This window comes from Nannobrachium achirus, assembly GCF_963921795.1.
Source record: "Nannobrachium achirus genome assembly, chromosome: 5".
NCBI classification, from domain to species: Eukaryota; Metazoa; Chordata; class Actinopteri; order Myctophiformes; family Myctophidae; genus Nannobrachium; species Nannobrachium achirus.
The window spans coordinates 15,533,359-15,558,562 of NC_137814.1; the positions used below are offsets into that span (position 1 = coordinate 15,533,359).

A 25,204-nucleotide genomic window follows, 5' to 3' on the forward strand; every position below is an offset into this window, starting at 1 on the left:
ATTCCAGCGTCTGGACGAACAACATCTCACTTTTTAACTGAAGCTATTCCTCACTAAAACATAAGTAATATGCCTGTAATATTTTTTTTCGAGATCATTAGAATGTCTAGAACATGTATTATTTTGAAAAATATCCCCAAAATGCAAATTAGAGCATGATTTAACTTAGTTCAGCGTGGGATCAAGAATCGTTGTGAGCTTGGAGGTCTGCTATTTTCGATATTTTCACCAAAAGGCCCTTTTAGAAATTTCAGCCCCTGCCTCTGTAACATTCTCTGCACGTCCCTGGGTGCATGGTGTGTCCTACAAGTCCGAGGTATTCCTGTGTACCGCGTTTGCCGCAGCACCGCCTGTGCACCAATGTGTGCCAGCAATGGGACGGGTATATCAGCCATCAATCACCCGGGGACCACCCAGGCTTTTTATTGACTCCAAAAAAACGTTGTCTTTAGTAACGACTCCACAGGTTTTTTTTTGATGAACGAGTGTCACGGGCACTCGTGAGTTACCAGCGCGGCCGCGCCACGTAGCCCCCCCAGTGAAATATGAATCTCCTACCTGTCAGGTACTCGGGGTCGGGCACGGGATCCGACAGCTCCTCGTGGCACTGAACCTCTGTTGGCACCGACGCCACCGCCATGCCATCTGGGAGCTGCTGCTCGATGCCTCGGGCAAAGTTCTTCTGCCTGGCATGAAGAGGGATGACACCGCGGGAGGCCTTATTTAGAGACGTCATTACTCACTCATCCAACAAGACCTCATGGGGAGCACAAGGGAGGAGAGAGGGAACAAAAGTGGGGGGGGGGAATCGGAAGCGGGATATGAGTGTGTTTCAGAGAGAGAGAGAGAGAGAGAGGAGCAAAAAAGGAAAGGTTGGCGATATGGAAGGATGGAGTAGTGAAGAGCTGGACGGAGATTTGAGATTTGTTTCAATTGTAAAGTGCAATATCAATTAAACATATTACTAGAAAGGGATCTCTACAAATTGCACCCTGCATTTACATGGAAAAGGGTTTCATTCTCTCCATTTGCAATGTTGCCAAGTCTGCTTATTATAAGCGACTTTGGGCTTGTTTTAATGTGGTAAATATTGGTAGCTTGTATATTGAACAATATACAAGCTTGTATATTGTTCAATGTGAGGTGGGAAAAGACTCGAGCGTCAATCATAAATGACACAATAAAGCATTACCTTCTGGCATCATTAAGGAGAAATCCATACAAAATAACGTGTATACAGTAGCACATGAGAAGAAGACTCAGCGAGCATTTTTCATGTTTATGTTGATAGTTCTGGTGCAGTGTGATTCATCTTTAATGTGATGTGTTTGGGTTTGTTTTTTTGTTTGTTTGTTGGTTCTAAATGACTGTCGGCTGCACTTGTGTTTCGTCTGCCCCATTATTCACCTGTCTAAATGCAAGAAGAGAGGTTCAAACAAAGGTTTTGTTACACACCGTGGATCCAGTAGCACACAGACTCTAGCTCTTTTGATCCACTGAGGCAAATTTGTGGTTATATTAAGTCCGGCACTATTTGGGATGCTAAAATATGACTATATTTGTCATGTAGTGATCCAGATGTAAACGTGTCAAGCATTTTGGATCCACTCCCAGGGCCCTATTCTCCAGATGTAAACGTGTCAAGCATTTTGGATCCACTCCCAGGGCCCTATTCTCCACTCTGTGTTAACAACACATTGTCTGCCAAAGAAGGAGATCTCCTTCGTATCTTTTCTTCTAGTTCCGTGCCAGGTATTTCAGGTGTTTTAACCAGTTTTTTTGGAGGACGATCGTGCGCGTGCACAGTGCCGTGTGTGTTCTCTGTTTGCTTGCGGTCATTTCTAAACCCTTGCTGTGTGTCAGCGCGCAGTGGTTTCTCTTCCCTGTTAAAAGTACTCTGTGTGCCGTGTGCACAAATTCATGCGGGCGGGGCCATTTTCCCCTCTCCAAACCTCGGGGTGCATGCATATACAGGGCATTTCTTCTTCTGCAGTGAATGGGACTGGATGGGGAACGGATGTTTTGTTTCCAGGTTATTTAGTCTCCTTGCAACTATTAGCAACGGTAGCTTGATTGAACGATAGATAAGAGCGATCTTAATACGCTGATTAAAAAAAAAAAAAAAACCCTAAAACGCCTTCTTAGGCAGAACTTATTTACCGAAACCATAAACCCCTGTCAGGAAAATGTTGTAGCACAATGTCTATTATCTTGCGCCGAAATATTTTTTGTTCACTAAATAACGATATTAAGACAGGCAGACCACTGTAACTGAACAATGACTACGGTCAGAACACAGAACAAGACTACGGTCATAATAAAGCATGAATGTACTCTGGTCTAAGAGAAATGTATCCATATTCAGCATGCTCCACGTGAGCCATATGTCCTATCATGTAAGCATGAACCATAACTGGCAAACACCATTAACTATGGTGCATTGATCATTTCTTATATTGAGAAGTTGTTCAAACTGGTCTTAGTCTTTAAATAAGGAAATATAATCTAGTGCCTGTGCTGGGATATGCAAGGAAATCACTGTTGTAGCTTGTTACTGGTTAAATATTGCTCAATATTTGATTAAATTCCCTATTAAGAAAATACAAGTCATATCTTCCTTAAAATGAGGAAAACATCCTAGTGCGAAACATGCTTGACAAGCAATGTTTTTCTTTTTACGAAAAAAAATTAAGAATTAAATGCTACAAACAAGGATTTCTTTTCTTTCTTGAAAATCTGTTTTTGCAGTGTATAACCGGCCATTGTTTTTGTTTTAGTTATGAATCCACATGCACATTAACAAATCAAGTTGACATTGTTCCCTTTGAGGGAAATCATAGCTTGAAAACCAGCTAAACTGTTGGCTGCAAAGGAGCTGCTGGAAAGAAAAGAAAAGGCATGCAGAATAATGGGACCAAAGTGGAGATTACTTGGCATGGTCATTGACACCGAAATAGCCAACTCATGTTTAAACTAGCTGCTTGAACTGTAAAACAAACTTTATCTGATGATTGGAGGGGCGACGGGGGAATAATTGGGACAAGGTTGCTGATACAGTATTCATGTAACGTACATGACTCTGTGGGGAACAAAGTTTTGTTAGATTAATTGGCTTTTTCCCCTCCCCATAGAATTTTTTGTTGAGCATCAGACTCATGTTAGCATATTGTCTATTTTAAGGTAACGGCGGCAATTACTGGGTTTGTGGCCCCCGAAATTACAGAGCACAAGGTTCATTAGGAGACGTCTGCGTTGATTCTGGATTCCAGCATCTGTCACTTTCAGCCTGAGAGCAATTATAAGAGTTTCCAGCTGTCAGCTTTGCCAAAGCGCTCAAATTGGCAACATGATGAGTGAGTCTGAGTTGTTGCATTTGCTAATGACAGCATTGCGAGGTAGCGCTAAGAGTTGCAAAGTGAAATATGGAAACATATGTCTGTGCAGAACCATGTAAGCTGATCCTTCCAATAATTTTAGTGTTTAGATAATGAATGAAAACTTGCAACCTTTAGCGTTCATCTGCCAATGAGACGATGACTACCCAATTCATGTTCAGAGCTGTTTATGTTCCAAAAGAGTCAATATTTAGTTGTGTCCTCCTGTGGGGGATGCGGAGAGAAGACTTTGAAATGCCTGCCTGATTCTCTTACTGTAAATCACTTAATTACATTTTTTTTTTGGCGTCCATTCATACCAGGGGCATAGTTCCGCCGATTTAAAATGACTCCAATACGGAACTAAAACTTCCTATGATTGGCCGCTAGTTGCGCTGTCCCCCCCCCCCCCCCGGCCGATCGCAAAAAGAATTGTTCTTCTTCGTGTGCTGTATTTCGGCAGAGCTCAACACATTCTCCCAAGTATCCTTGCGGTTGCACGTGACCGTTGGCAGCCAATAGCATCCTCTGGTGATTCATACAAACTTTCTCTTGAAGTCTCTAACTATATCGCCTCAACTTGCAAGCTTGATACTGGGCCCTTGGTATACAAGACATGTATGCCCTGCAGTTTGCAGATGCTTGTATTTATGTTCAATAATTTATGCACATTGTTGTTGTTGTTTTCCAATTCATGTAGCCAACAAAAGGTGCTGCTATCCATGCAGTGCAGAGAGAGCACATAACTAAGTACTGTACGTACTCAAGTACTATTTTGAGGTATTTACAATTTACTTTCACGCTGCTAGTACTGCAACTACATGGAGCTACAGGAAAATATTTTACTTTTACTCCACTACAATTATATGAAAACTTAAGTTACTAGTTACTTTGTAGATTTTGATCCACTTCAGCCATACAGTATATTATATTTAGGCCATTTGGAAATAACAGATCTACAAGATCGTCTATTTTTAAAAGATGTTTTTATATATTTGTACAGTTGTTTATACAGTTGTGAAATGGGACACTCTCCACAATGAGTACTTTTACTTTTGGCACTTTAAGTATATTTATGATGCCGATATACTTTGAATACGGTACTTCTACAGTACTCGTAACAGAGTATTATCTTCATTGCCGTATTGATACTTTTACTTAAGTAAAACATGTGAGTACGTCTTCCATCACAGGCTTGCCATGCTTTGAGCGTGTGCACCTATGATGGCGGCAGAGGACAGGCCCAGAGCAGTAGCCGACGTGGGCATGAGTGGATTCCAGCGGTGGAAAAAGCACTTACATGTTTTACTCAAGTAAAAATATAAATAGGCTACTGCAGTATATCGTCGTTGTCAGGTGAAAACCTTGTATGTCAAAAACCGTTCGTTTTGCTTTATCGTTTTAAAAATGATTTAAACTACTGAAAACAGCAGATCTACAAGCACACAACGCCTCGTGGTGCGAGGCGTTGTGTGCTTGTAGATCGGCTGTTTTCACTACTTTTGTGCGACGGCCTTGTATGATGAAGCAGGGCTTTACTTTGCGAAAGAACGTACACATTTTGAAACTTGGAGGTACGAGGTTTCCACCCGACTATGACGATATACAGAAATACTCTGTTACAAGTAAAAGCGGATTCCACATGAAAACGTGCACCAACAGGCTGACCTGGTACGGCATCACAGACACAGAGAAGATCTGTTTAAAAAAGATTTGTTCATTCATTTTTATTTTTTGCCAGCAGACGCTACCGAGTGGCTGTGGTGGCCACACGGTCTTAATCAGTGATCCCAGGCAGTCGCCGGAGCGAGAACAAAGGACACTAAAATATTCATTAAAACCTGCTCCGAGCTGGTGTGTGTGTGGAGAGAGAGAGAGAGAGAGAGAGAGAGAGAGAGAGAGAGAGAGAGAGAGAGAGAGAGCGAGAGAGAGAGAAAGAGAGAGAGAGAGAGAGAATAAAAGAACAGAAGAATGAAAAAAGGACAGGGAGGGAGAGAAAGAGACGCGGGTGGGTTGGAGTGAAGAGGAGGGGGAGAGGAGTGGAGTTAACACTCAAATACCTGGAACGCGCCAGATTCACGTTAGATTTGAACCACTTTAACCATTATTTTATGCTTTAACTATTGAAAAATAGCAGATATACAAGCTCGCGCTGCAAGCTTGTAGATCTGCAATTTTTTTTTAAATCGTGAAAATGTGTGCAAGTCTTTGGTTATCTTTGACCCGATATTTGACCCGACTTCTAAATCATTCGTCTAAATCAGCGGTTCTCAAACTTTTTCATGTCAAGGACCCCCAAAATTACATGTATTTGGCCGTAGACCCCCATCTCCAAATATGTTGTTCCAGGGACCCCCCAGAAGCAGAGATTTGAGTTACAAACGTCTGCTTTGAAAGATATATATTGAAAAATGTGCACACATTTTCATGATTTTTCAAAAATAGCAGATCTACAAGCTCTGTGTATATCTGCTATTTTTCAATAGTTAAAACATTCAATAATTGTAGGCCTAAATGGCTTTAATATGAAGAGGTTTTTAACATCTCATTACGGGAGGCCCTGCACTAGCCAGAGAGACAGAGTGGTGTGGTAGTGCCAGTGGTATGATGGGTGGCGGGCTGTTGTAGTTGCGGGGGTGGGTGTGGTGTGATGATGGGTGGCTGTGGTATAGCCATACATTATAACTATTGTAGAGTACGTAAGCCATTTACCATGAGAGGGAGTGGGTTGTTGGCTGACTGTTTTAGGGTTGTCGCCGAGTGCCAAACCACCCTGAAACAGTGGTAAATCAGCCAACAACCCACAACCCTCAAATGGTAAATTGCTTTTCTACCACTTCTACCATATAAATGAAAGAAACACAGTTTTAACTTGCAAGGTTATTTAGTTACAATCATTAATTGTTTCAGTGGGCGGGGTCCATGAGCCAACTTAAGGTTGTTGACTGATTTACCACTGTTTTAAGCCAATCAGAATCCAGTATCTGAACATGTGACCACAAAAAGTGGTAGAATTGTATTTTGAAGACGCTTTTCTCTCTACAAGAGTTATAACGGGGAGCAGGGAATCACTGCTGGTTGAGCCCCGTTGTCCAGCTGTTCCAAACATGCACAAATGCAATATATAAGATGCTCACAGTCACCGCATTGACCAAACTGTTCTTTTACTCCAGCTTGTCCTGGAATCTCAGTGCATTTCCCTGTCTCGCCACATGAGAGCTACTGCGCAACGGTGGGAAACGAGGAAATGCACTGAGATTCCGGGACAAGCTGGAGTAAAACACTGAAAAAGATATAGTAGTTGCTGGGTCTGTAGAGCAGGGGTTTTCAAAGTGGGTGACGGGGCACCCTGGGGTGCCACAAAGGCAGTCCAGGGGTGCCGTGAGATAATTTGATAATATTTGAAATTTATTTGGACATTTAAAAATATATTTAGTATCATTTTAAACTTGAAGTACAAAGTTATTTTCAGACAGCCGTTACCTTAAAATAGACAATATGCTAATATGAGTCTGATGCTCAACCGGGAAAAAGCCAATTAATCTAACAAAACTTTGTTCCCCACAGTCAGGTACGGTACATGAATACTGTATCAGCAACCTTGTCGCCCCTCCAATCATCAGATAAAGTTTGTTTTACAGTTCAAGCAGCTAGTTTAATTTTGGTAATTTTTACAAGCCTAATTCCCATCCTTCTAATGTCACTTAACATGCGTTGGCTATTATGGAGTCAATGACCATGCAAAGTAATTCTCAGCAGGGGTCTTCAATGTTTTCAGGCCAAGGACCCCTTAGTTGAGAGAGAGATGAAGCAGGGACCCCCACAACCTATATAGTTTCATTGTTTGACAGCACAATCGTCAGTGTATTTTTTTAAACAAATTGGGTCCATTTGGTTACATGTGTATACTCTCAGGGGTGACCATGTAACGGGACCAAGGAGGATAGACTGATGTTTCCAACTGGTGTCACATATTTGTTTTATTTTGTAGTTGTTTTTATTCTGTAAAACAGATAATACTCTCTCAGTATATATCACACACACAAACAACATCACAGTATGCATGTGCTGGAATGAATGAGCTGAAATCTCACTGACTGCTGAAATCACGCGAGACTTCAAAATTACAATATTCAAAATCCAAACATAACCATTACTCAATATTCAATAATCAAAACATTCACATTGTCTTCTTTCAAAATAACCCACTTCCCTGTATAGTATAAATCCAACATTCATATAACATGTCACATCACATTACAGAATATCACCATATCCCATATCATTAACACCACAGAACATCCCAGTACCATCTTACTCCAGCCCAGCTTAGCACACCTCACTCAAGGTCCTAACATGGCTTCTGCACTGCTGCAGCTACTAGTAGCAGTCCCCATGCTAGTTGCTAATGGCTACCTCCCACTCACTCTAGCAAACTCACTCTAAACAGTTCCCCAACAAACATAAACACAGTTGATACATCCCCACACATATATCTTCCCCAAAACATCATTTCTACAGTATGTGCTTTCCCAGTATCATCATCTCACCTGTAAAACAGATAATACTCTCTCAGTATATATCACACACACAAACAACATCACAGTATGCATGTGCTGGAATGAATGAGCTGAAATCTCACAGACTGCTGAAATCACGCGAGACTTCAGACACCTCCACCTGGCCCAAGCACTCTGTCCTCATGTGATACTCTGCCATCTACTGGTGCATACTGGTACTCTGATTACACTGCTGCAATGATAATGAATGAACACCAAAAATAACCTTTTTCCCCACAGTAAAACATAGAAAAACGTCTCACCCACCACCTGTATACAAAATCACACTTTTTGAATTGTCAGCAACTATTTGGTTGCGCCACACTCTCCCCCTCAAACTTAAATGTCTCCAGACATTTAGTTAAGAAGGCATCTCTACTTCACACATTGACTTTTCCCTCTGAAATCCCATATGATGCTGATCTGGACCTGGTATATGACATGGAAATTAACATATTCTGTACTTCAGACAGTAATGTTCATGAATCACTTTGTACCTTGTAATCAGACCACATTTATACCTCATACAGTTTAAATTTCAGTAAACCTCTTTATCTTTTCAGACAAATACCCAGTGTAACAGAACTCATATTTCGGCCACTCATTTCTTTTAGTCTGTCACCATTATTTTCAGTTTACAGAATCAGTACATTATGCTTCTCAGGTAATATCGTTACCTTTCAGTATTCGCAAAAGTATTCAGTGTCTCTGTCACCGTTTCTGAAAAATGTACGCTTTCTTTTCATTAAATGTTCTTCTTTTCAAGTGTCTCTTCTAGTCTCCAATCAGGCAATATCAAATGTCACTCAAAGTGTCTATTAATGTCTATGTTACCTCAATGTCTGGCATGGTCCAAGGTCGCCACAGTCTCTCGTAGGCTGAAGGCATACTCACACGCAGGTCATCAACTCCAACCTCGACCACCGATGGCTCACCCAGGGTCCCGTAGGTCAGCATTCTCGGGCGACGTCTCTCCCTCTGTGGGTGGACACTCACTGGTGATGATGCAGGTTCATCTTCCTCCGACGTTGGATGCTCTGATGATTCTGGCAGACGATCTTCAGGCTCTGAAGCGTTGTCATCTCCATCCTCTGCTGGCGTGTAGTCGACGATGTCTTCTCCTACGTCCGGCGGTGCTGGTTCTTCCTCTTGATATTCTATCTCTGGCACGAAGAGCTCTGCCTCAGGGTTCAGGTTTACAGTTCTTTGGCTCTGTTGCTGGTGATTAGGGAAACGGCACACAAGCTCACCATCATCACTGCTTTCGCTGTCAGAGCATTCAATTTGTTTATCAGTCTTTTGTCGCCTTTTTCTTCTCTGTGTAGGGCTGACTCTTTTCTGCTCTGTGTCTGTTTCAGGGTGACTTAGGGGTAAGCTGTCGCATGGGAGAAGGAGGTTCCTGTGCAGCACTCGACATTTTCCACCTCCCTCGGGTACCACCTCATAAACAGGGCTGTCACTGCTCCTTCTTTTCACCACCACATGGACTCGGTTTTCCCAATAGGAACGTAGCTTGCCCGGACCACCTCTTTCTGACAGATTACGGACAAGCACTCGTCCACCGGGTTCAAGGTTGACTCCATGAACTCTTTTGTCATATCCCGTTTTGCCCCGAGCAGATTCCTTGGCTGCGGTTTTAGAGGCAATCTCATATGCCTGTTTCATTCTGGCTTGCCAGTTCTCAACATACTCTGCATAGCTCTCTTGTCCCTCTGTGGGTGGTATGTTGAAAAGCAGGTCTATTGGCAGGCGGGGAGAACGGCCATAGATCAGGTAATAGGGGGAGAATCCAGTGGCCTCGCTGCGCGTGCAGTTGTATGCATGAATCATCTTGGCCAATGAACTTTTCCAGTCTGCTTTTTCTGTGTCTGTGAGTGTTCGTAGCATTGAGAGGAGCGAGCGATTAAAGCGTTCTGCCTGTCCATTTCCGATTGGGTGATAGCAGGTAGTATGGGAGCCTCTCACACCACTGCACCTCTGCAGCTGGTCCATCAATCGGTTCTGGAACTCGCCACCCATGTCATGGTGAATTCTTTCAGGAAAACCCCAATGAAGGGCGAAATCATTAAACAATTTGTCAACCACAGTCTTTGCACTTTTGTTCTTGGTGGCATAGGCCTGTGCGAAACGGGTGTAATGATCTATTACTACTAGGATATACTGGTACCCTTGTTTGCAGGTCTCCAAATGGAGGAAGTCAACAGACACTATTTCAAAGGGGCGTGTTGACACAATGGGCACGAGAGGAGCTCTGGTTGCTTTTTGGGGTCTTTTAGATTTCAGACACTCACAGACTTGGGTGACAAAGTGGTCTATGTCACTCTGCATACGGGCCCAATAGAACCGGTCTCTGATCAGGTTGTGCGTTCTGTCGACTCCAGGATGTCCCATTTCACGGTGGAGCTCCTGAAACACAGTGGGGTGGTGTTCTCTGGGCAGAACAAGCTGACATTTGTCACCGGCTTTTCTATAGAGGACACCATTCTCATCAACATACAGTTTATTCCATTGCCTCAATAAGGCTCTTACATCAGCTGACTCAGTTTTGAGTGTCTTGTTGGGAGGCTGCTGGTTGTTACTTTTGAAATGAAGGACTCGACCAATAGCAGGGTCTCTCAGTTGACTTTCTCTGATTTGCTCTGTGGTTAGAGGTTTGTTCAGGGTGGGTGAGTCTCTTACTACTGTCACGGCCTCCATAGACACTGGCATGGCCCAAATGAAAGGTGTATCTCTTTGCACTGTCACTCCCTGCACCGAAGCACTGATAACTTCCTGGTGAACCTCCTCTGTACACTGCTCCATCAGCTTGTTTATGTCTACAGGCATACGGGATAGGCCATCTGCGTCAGCATTGTGTTTGCCTGGGCGGTACTTTATAGAGAAGTTGAAATCTGACAACTCACCGACCCAGCGATGCCCTGTAGCATTAAGTTTAGCTGTTGAGAGGACGTAAGTCAGGGGATTGTTATCCGTATATACTGTGAAATGGGGGGCATGATACAAATAGTCTCTGAAACGCTCACAAATGGCCCATTTCAGTGCTAAGAACTCTAACTTCCCTGAGTGCATGTGATAGTTCTTTTCAGGAGGGCTTAGTGTCCTAGAGCCGTATCCAATAACAACCATTTTACTGTTCTGTCTCTGATAAAGCACTGCACCCAGTCCCTCCTGGGACGCATCACAATGCAGTGTGAATGGCTGGGTGAAATCAGGGTAGCCAAGAATGGGGGGCTCGATCAGCTTATCTATGAGGGAGTTCAGTATCTCTTGGTGGCTATGTGTCCAGTGTATGGGAGTGTTAGGTAGAAGGTTACCTTTATTTCTTTGGGTGCCACGCTTTCTGTTGATCTTCGTCTCCGCTGGCGATGTCTGGTCAGGAGGTGACGAGAGCAGCTGGTACAGTGGCTTTGCAAGTCTGGAGAAGTTTGGGATATACGGCCTGTAGTATGATAAGAAGCCCATTGTTCTCCTCAGGTCTGAAACCGTAGCATGGACCCTCTCCTTTAATGCCTGCACAGGGGCCACTTCAGCAGGGTCCATCGTGTAGCCCTCACCCGAAACCATCCGTCCCAGGAATCTGACCTTTCGCTTGAACACATCACACTTGCGGGGACTGAGCTTAACTCCATGTTTTTGATATCTCTGTAACACAGTTCTCATGTGGTTGACATGGTCTTCAAAGCTAGTGCTGTGGACAAGATTATCATCAAGGTACGGTTGACAGATATTGTCTCTCAGACCCACTAGGCACTCTTCCATGTTACGCTGGAACTCAGCGGGGGCTGAACTCAAACCGAAGGGGATTCTGGTCCACTGATAAAGGCCCCAGGGTGTTATGAAGGCTGTGAGGTGTTGGCTTTCCTCGCTGAGGAACCCCTGGTGGTAAGCCTTCCCCTGATCCAATGTGGAATACCAAGAGCTGCCTGTGAGAGAGTCTAGCATATCTTGGATTCGAGGGATTGGATGGCAGTCAGGGATAGATTTTCTGTTCAGCTCCCTGTAATCACAACAAAGTCTCAATGTCCCATCTTTCTTCCTCACACACACCACTGGTGATGCGTATGGGGATCTTGACTGGACTACCCAACCACGATTCAGCAAGTCTTGTAGATATTCTTTGACTTCATTGTGAAGTGGTTTGGGGACCGACATGTACGTTCTCTTTACTGGAGTGGGGTCATGAAGACTAATGTGTAGTTTCAGGGAGGGAATACACCCTATGTCATCTTCATCATAGGCAAAAGCATGACACTCCTCTCTCAGTAACTGTTTCACGATGTCTCGCTGGTCATCAGTGAGGTGGGAATGATTGACAGGGGGATCCCACTGGCTTGGTTTCTGTGTTTTTGGTTGGTTGCTAGTGGTGTCCCTTTTCTGTTCACTCGTCTGTTCAGTGTCACTCTGTTTACGGTCACTTCTCCCTCCATCTTCATTTTTGACATCACTCTCTATCTGTTCCACTTTAACTGGATAGGCAGTCTTGACTATCTGGAGGTGACCCAGGACTGTGCGTTTATTTAAAGTTATGGCCTGCTTGCTGACATTTGCAATGGCGATAGGCACACACATTGACCTGTCGGTGGGGATGCTGACCAACCCCTCTTCAATCATGACCCCCTCGGGTAGGGTGGGCTCTTCACAAGGGACAAGTAGGAGGTTTTGACCTTGAAACTGTGCCCCACTATTAGCTTTGACATAGACAACACTGACTTGTCCGGCTGCTAATTTAATTATTTTCTTCCCCGTATGAACAATTCCCACTTCTTCATTAATTTCTGGGGATTGAACAAGCTTGAGCATTGACTTTGCTGATCTGAAGGTCACAGAGAATGCTTTGCTCACTTGGAGAATGGTTGCTGACCTCGCCTCTGACATCACATCCCCATTTAGCACAGCCTCTATTACATTAAAGCCAATTATGGGCTGCTCTGCCACATTTGGGTCACTGGACACTAGGGTGGGCACTAATAATGGCTCTACGTGCAGGTCTACATCTTTGCCTAGTCTGAACTCCACCTCCACCCAACCCAGGAAAGGTATTTCTGTTTGGTTTGCTGCAAGTCCAATTAACCTGTCTGACTCTAACAGCTCATCAATAGGTCTCACCACACGATGAGGTAAATTCACTTTCCTCCATTCCTCATTTATAAGACTAGACTGAGCACCCGTATCCCATAATGCTTCTACAGGAACCCCGTCTAATTGACAATGGACAGTACATCTCTTACCGATGAGGTCTAGGAGTTTGGCTTGACGTCTGGGTGAGAGATAGTTGGTTGGGCCCTGGAACGGGGACGTTACTTGGGTGACAGCTGTATGCTCAGTGGGACTAAGTGGTCTTTCATGTCCATGGGCTACCGAGAGTCCCGGCTCAGCAGCCCTCCCTAGTTTCCCTGCTGTTCCCTGCTCTGCCGACACCCTCTGGAGAGGTGTCCGTCTTGGCCGCACTTGAAGCAGTGTCTGCATGACTCTCCAATCTGAGCCTCCTGACAGGCTCTGCATCCTCTAGGTCTGTTCCTGTTGTAGGCTGAAGTTCTGTCTGCTTGAGTCTTTTTGTTAGCCTCTGCTGTTTCCAGAACTAGCTTTTTCATTTCCATCAGCTCGGCTCTGAGTCCTTCTATGAGGTGACTGGTGCTGGAATCCTGCTCTGTGCTGCGCCCCTGACTTTTCTTATTTTTGGCTCTGAACTCAGCTGTGTTGGTGGGGTCACTGCAGTCATCTGGTGGCTCGGTTTCTCTCCTGGAAGGGGGTTGGGGGGCAAGGGCAGACACCTCTGTCTGGATTTCACTGAGTCTAGGGGGCTTACTCACAACAGTTTTCTTTAATTTGTGCTGCCGTTCCTGCTCCAGATTGGCAGCCTCACTTATTCGCTCAATTAAGTCTTCATCTGTCACACTAGGGCTGCAAAGGTAAGGCTTAATCTGGAATTTCACAGCATCACTATACAGTCCGGTTTCCAGAGAGCGAAGGAACTTTCTCTGAATCAGTTCAGGGCTAAACTTCTCACCTTCATTTTCATTACTCAAGCTCCACAGTAACTTCTCCTTCAGTTCAATTGCTCTGAACAGGAACGTTTGGGCTGATTCCTTGGGGTCTTGTGTAATGTTCATTAGTCGGTGTAGCAGATCTGAAGATGAGTCGACTTTGTAGTGACCTCTGAGAAAAGTTTTTAATTTAGGCAGGGTCAAGCCTCTTTTGATCTCCAACATATCCCTCAGCTGTAGGCCTGGAGTCACTGCACGGGTCACTGCTTCAATTATCTCTACTTCTGAGTGACCCTTACGCTGCCCAGCTTCTATTTGGTTGATTAGGCTGGTGTATGAGATTTTCTCTCTCTGGCCTGGTTCTCCAATCTGGCCACAGATACGAAATTCCCTTCTAAGTGTCACTTCAGGCAGTGGCAGTGAAGGTGATGACATAACGACTGTCTTTGTGTCCACCGCTGGGTCTTTGGTCGGTTGTTGTCCTCCTCCCACGACGGCGATCTCCTCTTCTAGCTGTCGACGGGCTTCCTCCTGTTCCTCTTGTAGCTTGCGATATCTCTCTTTCAAGACATCTAATTCACTTGGTTTATCAGGTACAGTCTCTGGCTCACTCTGTTCTTTCTTTTTCAGGTTCTTCATCCACAACAGGACATTCTGCAAGTACTGCTGAAACGCCTCATTCTCCTCTCCATCCTCCACTTCATCCAGCGTCTTCTCAGCCAGTCTGATGAGGGCACGACGAGCTTCCTTCTCAAACCCTCCTACAGGCTCTGAGCACTTTAGCTGTTGACATGCGGAGATGAGCTCTGGCTTTTCCAACGCCAGCAGTCCTCTGCTTACTTCATCCCTTAGATGCTCCATTCTTCTCGCTTTAAAGATGATGCTGATCCAGGTTCGTCTCTCTCTCAGGTAGAATCACTGGCTGGATCACTCCTAGCTGGCTCGCCAAAATATGTAACGGGACCAAGGAGGATAGACTGATGTTTCCAACTGGTGTCACATATTTGTTTTATTTTGTAGTTGTTTTTATTCTGTAAAACAGATAATACTCTCTCAGTATATATCACACACACAAACAACATCACAGTATGCATGTGCTGGAATGAATGAGCTGAAATCTCACTGACTGCTGAAATCACGCGAGACTTCAAAATTACAATATTCAAAATCCAAACATAACCATTACTCAATATTCAATAATCAAAACATTCACATTGTCTTCTTTCAAAATAACCCACTTCCCTGTATAGTATAAATCCAACATTCATATAACATGTCACATCACATTACAGAATATCACCATATCCCATATCATTAACACCACAGAACATCCCAGTACCATCTTACTCCAGCCCAGCTTAGCACACCTCACTCAAGGTCCTAACATGGCTTCTGCACTGCTGCAGCTACTAGTAGCAGTCCCCATGCTAGTTGCTAATGGCTACCTCCCACTCACTCTAGCAAACTCACTCTAAACAGTTCCCCAACAAACATAAACACAGTTGATACATCCCCACACATATATCTTCCCCAAAACATCATTTCTACAGTATGTGCTTTCCCAGTATCATCATCTCACCTGTAAAACAGATAATACTCTCTCAGTATATATCACACACACAAACAACATCACAGTATGCATGTGCTGGAATGAATGAGCTGAAATCTCACAGACTGCTGAAATCACGCGAGACTTCAGACACCTCCACCTGGCCCAAGCACTCTGTCCTCATGTGATACTCTGCCATCTACTGGTGCATACTGGTACTCTGATTACACTGCTGCAATGATAATGAATGAACACCAAAAATAACCTTTTTCCCCACAGTAAAACATAGAAAAACGTCTCACCCACCACCTGTATACAAAATCACACTTTTTGAATTGTCAGCAACTATTTGGTTGCGCCACAACCACAAACAAGGATTGCAAGGATTTTTGCACCTGCCAAGCAAATGTGCAAATAAGACAAAACAGAAAGCGTGTAATTCTGAAAGCATGCGCCGCTAACTGCGCTGCCAAACAAGAGTACTCTGGTGCTATTTGCATGTATTTAATGAAGGTATTATGCATACACTTGGCACACAATTCGCCCCCTTTCTAAGCAAATGACTCACTGCAAAAAAGGAAAAAAAAGTCCAATTTACAAACACCAGCGCTAATAGCCACAAGCAGTTAAAGTGAACGTTATTGGCATCTTCAGAGAGCTGAAACACATTTATAATGGTGCATACAGTACAGTGGTGGAAAAAGTAGTTCCATTTTTGTCTGTCTGTCTCCAATGAGCACAAACACCTGCAGCTGATTGCAATATCCTGCAACTCATTACACAACATAAACAGAGCAGGCACAGCACGACACTCACATACGCGCCATTTACAGTATAAACACACGCGCACACAGGAAGGTAAAGCACCAACGAACACGTCCACACACACCCGGGCCGTAGAGAGTAAGAGAGAGAGAGCGTGCACACGCGTGCACGCGCACACACGCACTCAAGACGCACGCAAGCACACGCACATACGGCTCACACTATAGCAGCAGCCTTCCCAGCTTTAATTAGCAGTGGGTGTGATTTGCTTCAAGTGGTACTGGTGAGAAGCCTATACTGAGATTAATTGACAGGGATTTAACGTTGTTCCAAGCTGTTTTCGTGTGACAAAAAACTTAAATAAACAGGGCTTACAATGGGTTGTTAACGATGTAGCATGGCCGTGGCCATGGGTCATGACATGAGCTGAGATGCAATCTCACACCTGTGCTGCTTTAGAGAAGCTGTGATGGTGGTAGGGATGGGACGATAAGCGATATTATCGTTTATTGTGATAAAAACAGTCACACTAATCGTATCGTGGAGATTTAATTTATCGTCCTCCGTCATGCACTGGGATCAATTCACCTTTTATTTAGCGAGCTGCATATCCAGTACCACTTAAACCCAATATGCATACTTGATACAGTCTTTTTTCACTCTCTATCAAAAGCCTTTGCCAAAAAATAGTCGATCTACTGTACAAGCTCACAACGCTTCGCAACGGGACGCGTTGTGAGCTTGAAGATCGGCTATTTTTTGGCAATTGTTCCACCCCAGGATAATGGATTTTGATTATCGTGATAATATTGTAAATCGCAAAAAAAAAATTGTCACAATAATCGTGATATGAGATTTTCATATCGTCCCATCCCTAGATGGTGAGGCCTCTTTCACAGCAACGGCTGCTGTCTTTTGAAACACCATTCTTTGGACCGAGGTGCCCCTCCCCCTCGTGCCCACGGCGGTCCCAGCACGCCTTGCCGGGGGACACGCGCGTGTCTCTCAACAATTTCTGTCCTAGATGGTGTCTATATGACTTCTCAAAAGAGTCAGGATGAAAGGGACAGGTGGAACCGACACGTTCCAGTGTTTGAAATAATAATATTGTGCGTGTGCCAGTGCAGTCACCTGCTCTAAAAACATGAGAAGCACTTCTGGGGCTCGGGGGTTCCTCCAGAAAGGAACCCAGCTGAGAGGGCTGTGTGCGCAGGTGGACGGAGAGGCGGACCAGTGCCACTTTGGATGAAGCAGAAAAGTTAATAACATCAAGAAGCTAAATCTCAAATGCTCTGATCTCATTTGAAAAGGGGGGGCCGCGAGAGGAGAGGGCATCGAGGCAGACTTTGAAGAGCAGCAAATGGCTTCTGCATAGACTAGGTGGTTGATGTGTGATGGCCTGCATGGTTAATGAGAGGCCTTCTGCATAGACTAGGTGGTGATGTGTGATGGCCTGCATGGTTAATGAAAGGCCCAATTATACGATATGGCAAGTAAGTGAATTAGAAGTGACCAGGTGCTGCAAATGATGTGTGTTAGAAGACACTTGTCGGGGCGGCATAGCTCAGGGGTAGAGAAACTGGTATTAGAGCACGAAGGGTATAAATCCCGAAGGGTTCCCAGTTCGAATCCGGGCTCCCCCTGAGTTAATGTCGAAGGGTCCTTGGGCAAGACTCTGAACCCCTAATTGCCTCCGGTGAGTAGGTTGGTGCCTTGCATGGCTTCCTCCGCCACCGGTGTATGAATGTGTGTGTGAATGGGTGAATGTAATGCACAATCTATGTAAAGCGCTTTGGATTAAAAGCGCTATATAAATGCACCATTTACCATTTACACTTGGAAGGGCTCAGAGCACATTTGCCTTGATTCACAAAGTCCCTTTTAGTGGCCTGCTACTGTACTACTATTAAGACGCCTCAGGGCGACATGCGACAAATTCTTGGCCATCTGGCCAGTTACCGATGGAGACCCCTGGTACCCATATAAAGGAGATCCATGTACTGTATATGGAGATATGCTGTGAGAGCCCAAACATGCTTACTCAGTTATTTGTTATGTGAAAGTCCTATGATTTCATCTGACATCATACCCCTTTTATGCCCATACATGGAGATCCCTGTCTGTAGAACCAGCCACAGATAGGGCTGTCTTGGCCATCTGTCTTGGCTATATTTGGATTCTGTTAGTGTGGTATGTGGTAAGCTAAGGTTGACGTTTGGGTCACACTTAATTTGAGAGAGAATAACTGACTGTGTGCGTGTGCGTGTGCGTGTGTGTGTGTGTGTGTGTGTGTGTGTGTGTGTGTGTGTGTGTGTGTGTGTGTGTGCGCGCGCGCGAGAGTTTGTGATAGACAGGGCGGGTGAAAGGGAACAACAGATCACGGCACAATCACAAGTCTTTCTGCAGCTCTTCCTTGCAGAAAGAGATACAGAAATAGTTTAAGATATATAGCGTCACGTGTCGCTTTTCAAGTAGAACCACACCTTACTATACACACCTCGATGCACCTACCGTAGGACCTACGCCAACGTACAAGCTTGACGTCTTTGAAAACATATGTAACGCCCGGGATTCGAATCTGGGTCTCCCACGTGAAAGTCCAACTTAACCATTGATCCAAAGTGATATCCCTATGGACAGAGGGAGATACTATAGACTTTTGAGGCCATCAGGCTGAGGCAGTGAGTCACTCTGCTACACATATCTAAGTGTAACGTGAGGTGATCCGAACCTCCCCACCCGGGCTTTGAACCCGGGCCTCCCGCGTGAAAGTCCAATATCTTCGCCATCACCCCAAAGGGACATCCCTATGGAACGAGGGAGGTACTAGACTTTTGAGGCTTCAAGGCTGGGGCTGCGACTCTCTCCACCACATAAGCTCACATGTCGTAATGTGATGCATTTTGAGTAAAGTAGTAAGTAGTTAAAGTGGATCTTTCAGTTCTTTGCACTGATGATTAAACAATACAATTTGAATGGCTCAGACTGTGCTAGACTGAGACAGATGCTTTGTGGCACAACAGCAGTGGGGTAGGGGCTTCTGAAGAAGTGCCAGGGAAAAGTCTCCCGCGCCATGGCTGGCACTGGGTATGAAGCAGAATAATAAGGACTCTTTCATTCTGGTCGGTCTCATTCTCTCTCTCTCTCTCTCTCTCTCTCTCTCTCTCTCTCTCTCTCTCTCAACTCAACAGGCCATTGGTTTAGAGGTGGGGGCTGGGGGAGGGGAGGCAAGCCCTGTACACCTTCATCAACAGCAATAGTTAAATAGTAGCACGGAAACAAGGGAACTGTTGTGTGAAGCTGTTAACATTATAGCATTTCATTCTATAATTGCCAATGCCGTGCAGTTGTGTTTACAATTGCATGTCCCGAGTTGTAACAGCTACTGCCTTATTATCACAACGCCAGAGCATTTCTAAACCTGCAGTATGCAATCACGTACATTCTAAAATATTACAAGCAATGGTGAGGATTGTTTTGGACTTTCATACAAAATGCAATAAGTGGAGGGAACTGGTTTTATTAGCGGCATATTGTGCAACATTAAAGTGCCATCCGTTTGTAACTATAAATACATATGCCTATACTTTTATAAAATTGTCATTCTTCCTTGGCCTACTGGGAAAGTGTCCATGCACAATTTGATGCTCAAAATTACCTGCGCAAGTGCGCATACTAACAAGTGCACACACACACACACACACACACACACACACACACACACACACACACACACACACACACACACACACACACACACACACACACACACACACACACACACACACACACACACACTCTTTAGTTTAAGGAATGTATAGTTTTAACGTTCTTTGACATCTTCGGAGTAAACCATTTCTACAAAAACGTCCACCATGGCGACGGATCCTAGCGAATGAACCACTGTGTCATATATATATATTTCTTTTCCATAGGCTGGGAAGTTTATTCTCCATGGCGACGTCTCCTAGCCCTAGCGAATGAGCGGCGAGTCGGGACCAGGGACAGGTTGTGTCTGTCTGTCTAGTGCCTGTGAGTGAGAGCGGGTGCAAGTGGGCGTGGCCTTTACGCGATTATAAGGTAGAGGTGATATCTCAAATCGTAATATCCCTTTAAACTTGACATGTTTGTCATCCTTTTTTTAAGGGAAACTAGGTAAGTTTGTATGTACAAACACACTCCCCAGGCATCAAACAGGTAGCTGCCTTTGTATTGATGCTTTAATTGATTACAGAGAGCACTAACGAACACATAACAAGTTTGACACTTTCATGGCCCAATCAATCAACTCAGTGCACAACAAAAAGTCAATTTTAGGAAAAATAAATACAGAACTAATACAGAACCTTGTTCTATAACAAAGGCCTGCCTGCCTGCCTCCCTCCCAGGCCTGGGTTCGTGCTGGAACGTTTGGACGGCAACTCTCCGATCCAGTCAGAGCACATACTGTATTTTTTGTTAATTTAATGCATTGAAAAATCTCATCGGGTCAAATGAATTAGGATCATTTGCAGCACCTGGTCACTTCTAATTCACTTACTTGCCATATTGTATAATTGGGCCTCACATTAACCATGCAGGCCATCACACATCAACCACCTAGTCTATGCAGAAGCCATTTGCTGCTCTTCAAAGTGTGCCTCATGCCCTCTCCTCTGGCGGCCCCTCCTTTTCAAATGAGATCAGAGCATTTGAGATTTAGCTTCTTGATGTTATTAACTTTTCTGCTTCATCCTCTCTCTCTCTCTCTCTCTCTCTCTCTCTCTCTCTCTCTCTGTTGTGATGTATCTGTAAGTGGATGAGCTTCATGCCTCCAGGCAGCAGAAAAAAAAACAGGCACGGTAAAAAATGTAATTCCAGACAGCCACCAATGATTCCCCCGACCTCCCGACGTCCTGGGTTCAGCGGGAAGCATTTCAGCAAGTGGACAACGTTAATTAGCCCACTCATCAAAGCACTGCACTGCGCAGGGCTAACATATTTAAAAAACTTTCTTGAAAGGGATCGGTACACATCCTTTTTTGTCTCCAACATTTAATAACCATGAATATCTGAAAAGGAATACTTTTAATGTTTTTTTAATAAGAGTGTTTCCTAATCCTAATATTCACTGTATAGTCCCCCCAGGAATCCGCGATCGCTATTTATCGCAGACCACCTGCGGATTTTTCGGCCATTCGCGGACTTTTCTGACGTCCGGGGAATAACAGTCGCGAGTGGTAGCAGAGCGGCGGGAGTAGTTATTACTACTATTATAAAACGATTTGTACATGGTCTGGCCAGTGGCCACCTCATACAGAGCCTGGGAGAATAGCTTCCCTCCTGCTAGCACTGATGCTGGATGGTCCCACATTCCTGACAGAAACTGTGTCCTGAACTATAGTTCCTCTCTATGCCTCTATGGTCCTGGCAATAACAATGCTAATGCAGAAGAGAATAAATAAATATCTTGAAAGAAAGAAATGTCTTGAAAGACATTTCTTGAAAGAAAGAAAGAAAGAAAGAAAGAGAGAAAGAGAAAAACATGACACATCAAAGACACACACATAGGGGAGAGCGGGGTAAACTGAGACACCGGGTAAACTGAGACGCTCCATCTATCTTGGCAATGGAACACATTTGTGGTCATGTGACCATTATATTTTCAAGCCCCTTGAATTTCCCACTTGTCATGAAAAGAGAGACCTGATAGTGCTGTAGAAAACATGCTTTTTTCACAAAAAAATGTTTTTTGCATGTAAAAGTACATTTTCTTGCTGTCAACATAATCAGCTGTTGTGTCAAAGCAAATTGTGCAGGGAGAACATTTTGTATCATACATGTTGATGAACTACCAACTTATAAATCCATGTGATAGATGCTAGCTGAAGATTACCCTGAATTGATAAAAATATCCCTTTTCCCAAAATGTGGCTGTGGGGTAAAGTGAGACAATTGCTTCGGGGTAAAGTGAGACACTATCTCACATTATCCCAACATGAAAGACAGGGAGAAAGCTGTAAAAACCTGATTAAAGGGTGTACCAAACTAGTCTCAGTTGATTCTTATGTATTTTCCTCTGTAGAATCCATTTTTGATATATATTTCTATGTATTGTGCATAATTAATGAGATAATTAGCATATTTGACTACATTTGACTAAATATGCGAATTATTTCATTAGTTATGCACAATACAACAATATACTTTGCAGAAATAGATTCTACAGGAAGAATTACATAAGGATCAACTGAGGAAAGTTTGGTAAACCCTTCTATCAATTTTTTATAGGGTTTTTTGTTTTTTCCTTCTGCCCATGTGTCACATTATTTGGCACATGGGTGGAAATGACAGGACAAAGCCTATTAAAAGAATGTCTGCTATGTACATTTTTGTATTGCGCATATTTAACCCGGTTAACCGGGTTTTTGTGTTTTTATGGTAGTTTTAAAGTGAAAAAAGTGAGTGGATCACTGTACCCCGTTGATTTCTCTGGTCTGACACAAGACCACTTTTCTTTTTAAAACAATCATATTTTCTCTGCCTTTTGTCTTTAACTCATACCCTGCCAAGCCCGAGGAACCCGAGAATTTTGGGATGTCCCTCCCTGCCACGCCCGAGGAACCCGAGAATGGCCACCATTTTGAAAAAAAAAAAAAAAAAAAAAAACATTTTTTTTTTTTTTTTTTTTTTTTTGGACCCCAAAAACGTTAGTAGGCATGATAGCGATCGCGAAATTGCTTGTTTAACCCCCATACAACCCCCATACAACTCAGGTAGCAGACCTCCAAGCTCACAACAGTGTAAAACATAGTGGCTGCTATCTCATGAATGCCTGAACGGATTTCCATTCGGATTCTTTTGTTTGAAAGCTGTGAGCAATGTGGACACACGTGGTGCATTATCTAGGCATGGGTGTGCATGATCCGTGCACTATGAATTACATGGAAGTCTATGGAGACAGTTTGGCAGGATTGGAGTACGAAGGTATTGTTAAATGGCAGCAAATGAGTTAATATGTTCTGATACCTTCCATTGTTAGGAAACATCCCAAATTACTGGGAAATGTGTACATTTTTACTGATATATCTTTTAGTTCGCCTAGAGGAGAGCAAATGTAAAAAGTGTCTCAGTTTACCCCGCTCTCCCCTACACACACACACACAGGCATACACATACACATACTGTACGCACACTCTTCCCCGAGTCCAACCAGTGGTGTAAAGTAACTATAGTACTAAGTACATTTACTTAAGTATTTTGAGGTATTTGTACTTTACTTGAGTATTTCCAATTTCCAATACTTCTACTTCTACTCCACTACATCTCGGATCCAAATATTGTACTTTTACTCCACTACATTTATTTGAAAACTTTAGTTACTAGTTAATTTGCAGGTATAAATTATAATGTATGAAACATACATGAACCACTCTAGCCCTATTTTATCCTAGGCTATTTGAAAATAGCCAATCTACAAGCTCACAACGTGTCACATTGCGACATATTGTGAGCTTTTAGATGTGCTATTTTCAAACATTTTGTACTTTTACTTACAAAACGTTCATTTTTGCTCAAGTACCTTTTGAATTCCGGTATCGATATTGAATTGCAGTATCAATACGTTTTTACTAAAACTTTTCAACCTATCTTCATATAACTGCATGGTCCTCACTAATAAATTGATACAATATATATATTTTTTTTCTTTTCTTTTTTTTGTCTCGGAGGAGGGTTTTGGGCAGGTCAGTTCCCCATCGTCTTGTGACATCATCGATGGAGAATCCAAGCTAATAGAAAATGCAGGCTTTCTATTCCTGAAAAGTTGCAATGTTAAAGTGGAAGCCATTGTTCTCGCGATAATAAAAATCTTTTTTTTTTTTTTTTTTTTTTTCAAATGATGTCACAAGATAATGGATTTCTGAATTTCCCACAGCTCTCCTAAGAGACTTGGACCGAGTCGGATTTTTTTTTTGCTATTTTATTATGAACAATAGTGAGGATCTATTATATGAAGATAGGTTGAAAAGTGGCAAAGTCACTTGAGTATACTTTTTACACCACCGAGTCCAACTGCTTGTCTTCCTCGGGTTCCTTACCTGAACGTGGCCTTGAGGATCTGCCCCGTGGAGATGTCCTTGGAGTGGTTGTTGTACCCGTAGAACAGATCTCCAAACACGGTCTGGTTGGCGGGGATGTCGGCCGTCTCCCCACAGTCCAGGCCCTCCGTACAGGCCTCAGACAGTGGCTGGCACGAGCGCCCGTCCGGCCCCCGTCTGTAGTCTTCAATACACCTGTACGGTCAGACACACACAGCTACGGTTCATTTCTGTGGCCCAGGGGTCATCTATAGCAGTGGTTCTCAACCTTTTCAGGCCGCGACCCCCAAAATAATCATATTTTAACTGGGGACCCCCCACCCAGCACAAGCATTGTAGGAGTTGGCATTACATTTAGTTTGACTCAATTCAAAAGACTGGCTCATTTGGCTCATTGTATATTTACATATTTTTAAGAAGCATTCCTTGAAACATGAATCCATAAGGTGGCACCACATTCCTCTGCTGACAGTTGAGATCACAATTTTGTATTTACCCTTTTTATAAAACGTGTGTGTAAATTAAGCCAACTTGACGTATGTTATTCAAGCAACACCTAAAATAACCAAGCAGGCAACAATGAAATCGCTCCTCCCCTTGCTCTCTCTCTCTCTCACTCGCTGTACTCAGTCAGTGCTCAGTTGAGTAGCAAGGAGGAGCTGTTGTGTTAAAACCATAGGTTAAACCCCCCTCCTTCCCCCCAAATGAACCAAATGAACGGCTCCCTACTCTGCGAACCGGATCCCATCGTTCACTTCAAAGAGCCATTCAAAAGATTTGATTCGTTCGCGAACGTCACATCTCTAAAATAGAGCCCATACTTAGTGTCAAACCAGACCAAAGTCTAGTGAAATACAATAGAGGGTATGCACGTGACATCATCATCATACCCGGA

The 25,204-nt window shown here is 43.7% G+C and overlaps 1 protein-coding gene across 1 annotated transcript in view; it reads right to left on the reverse strand.

Annotated features, from left to right (window-relative positions):
* The window catches only part of astn1 (astrotactin 1), a gene marked incomplete at both ends in the record, with an annotated part of 673,839 nt that overhangs the window by 326,153 nt on the left and 322,482 nt on the right, over positions 1-25,204 (reverse strand). The window contains 2 exons of the mRNA XM_080725574.1: positions 559-686; positions 24,310-24,504. Coding sequence (XP_080581700.1) covers positions 559-686; positions 24,310-24,504 — 323 coding nt within the window. The remainder of the gene's footprint in view (positions 1-558; positions 687-24,309; positions 24,505-25,204) is intronic.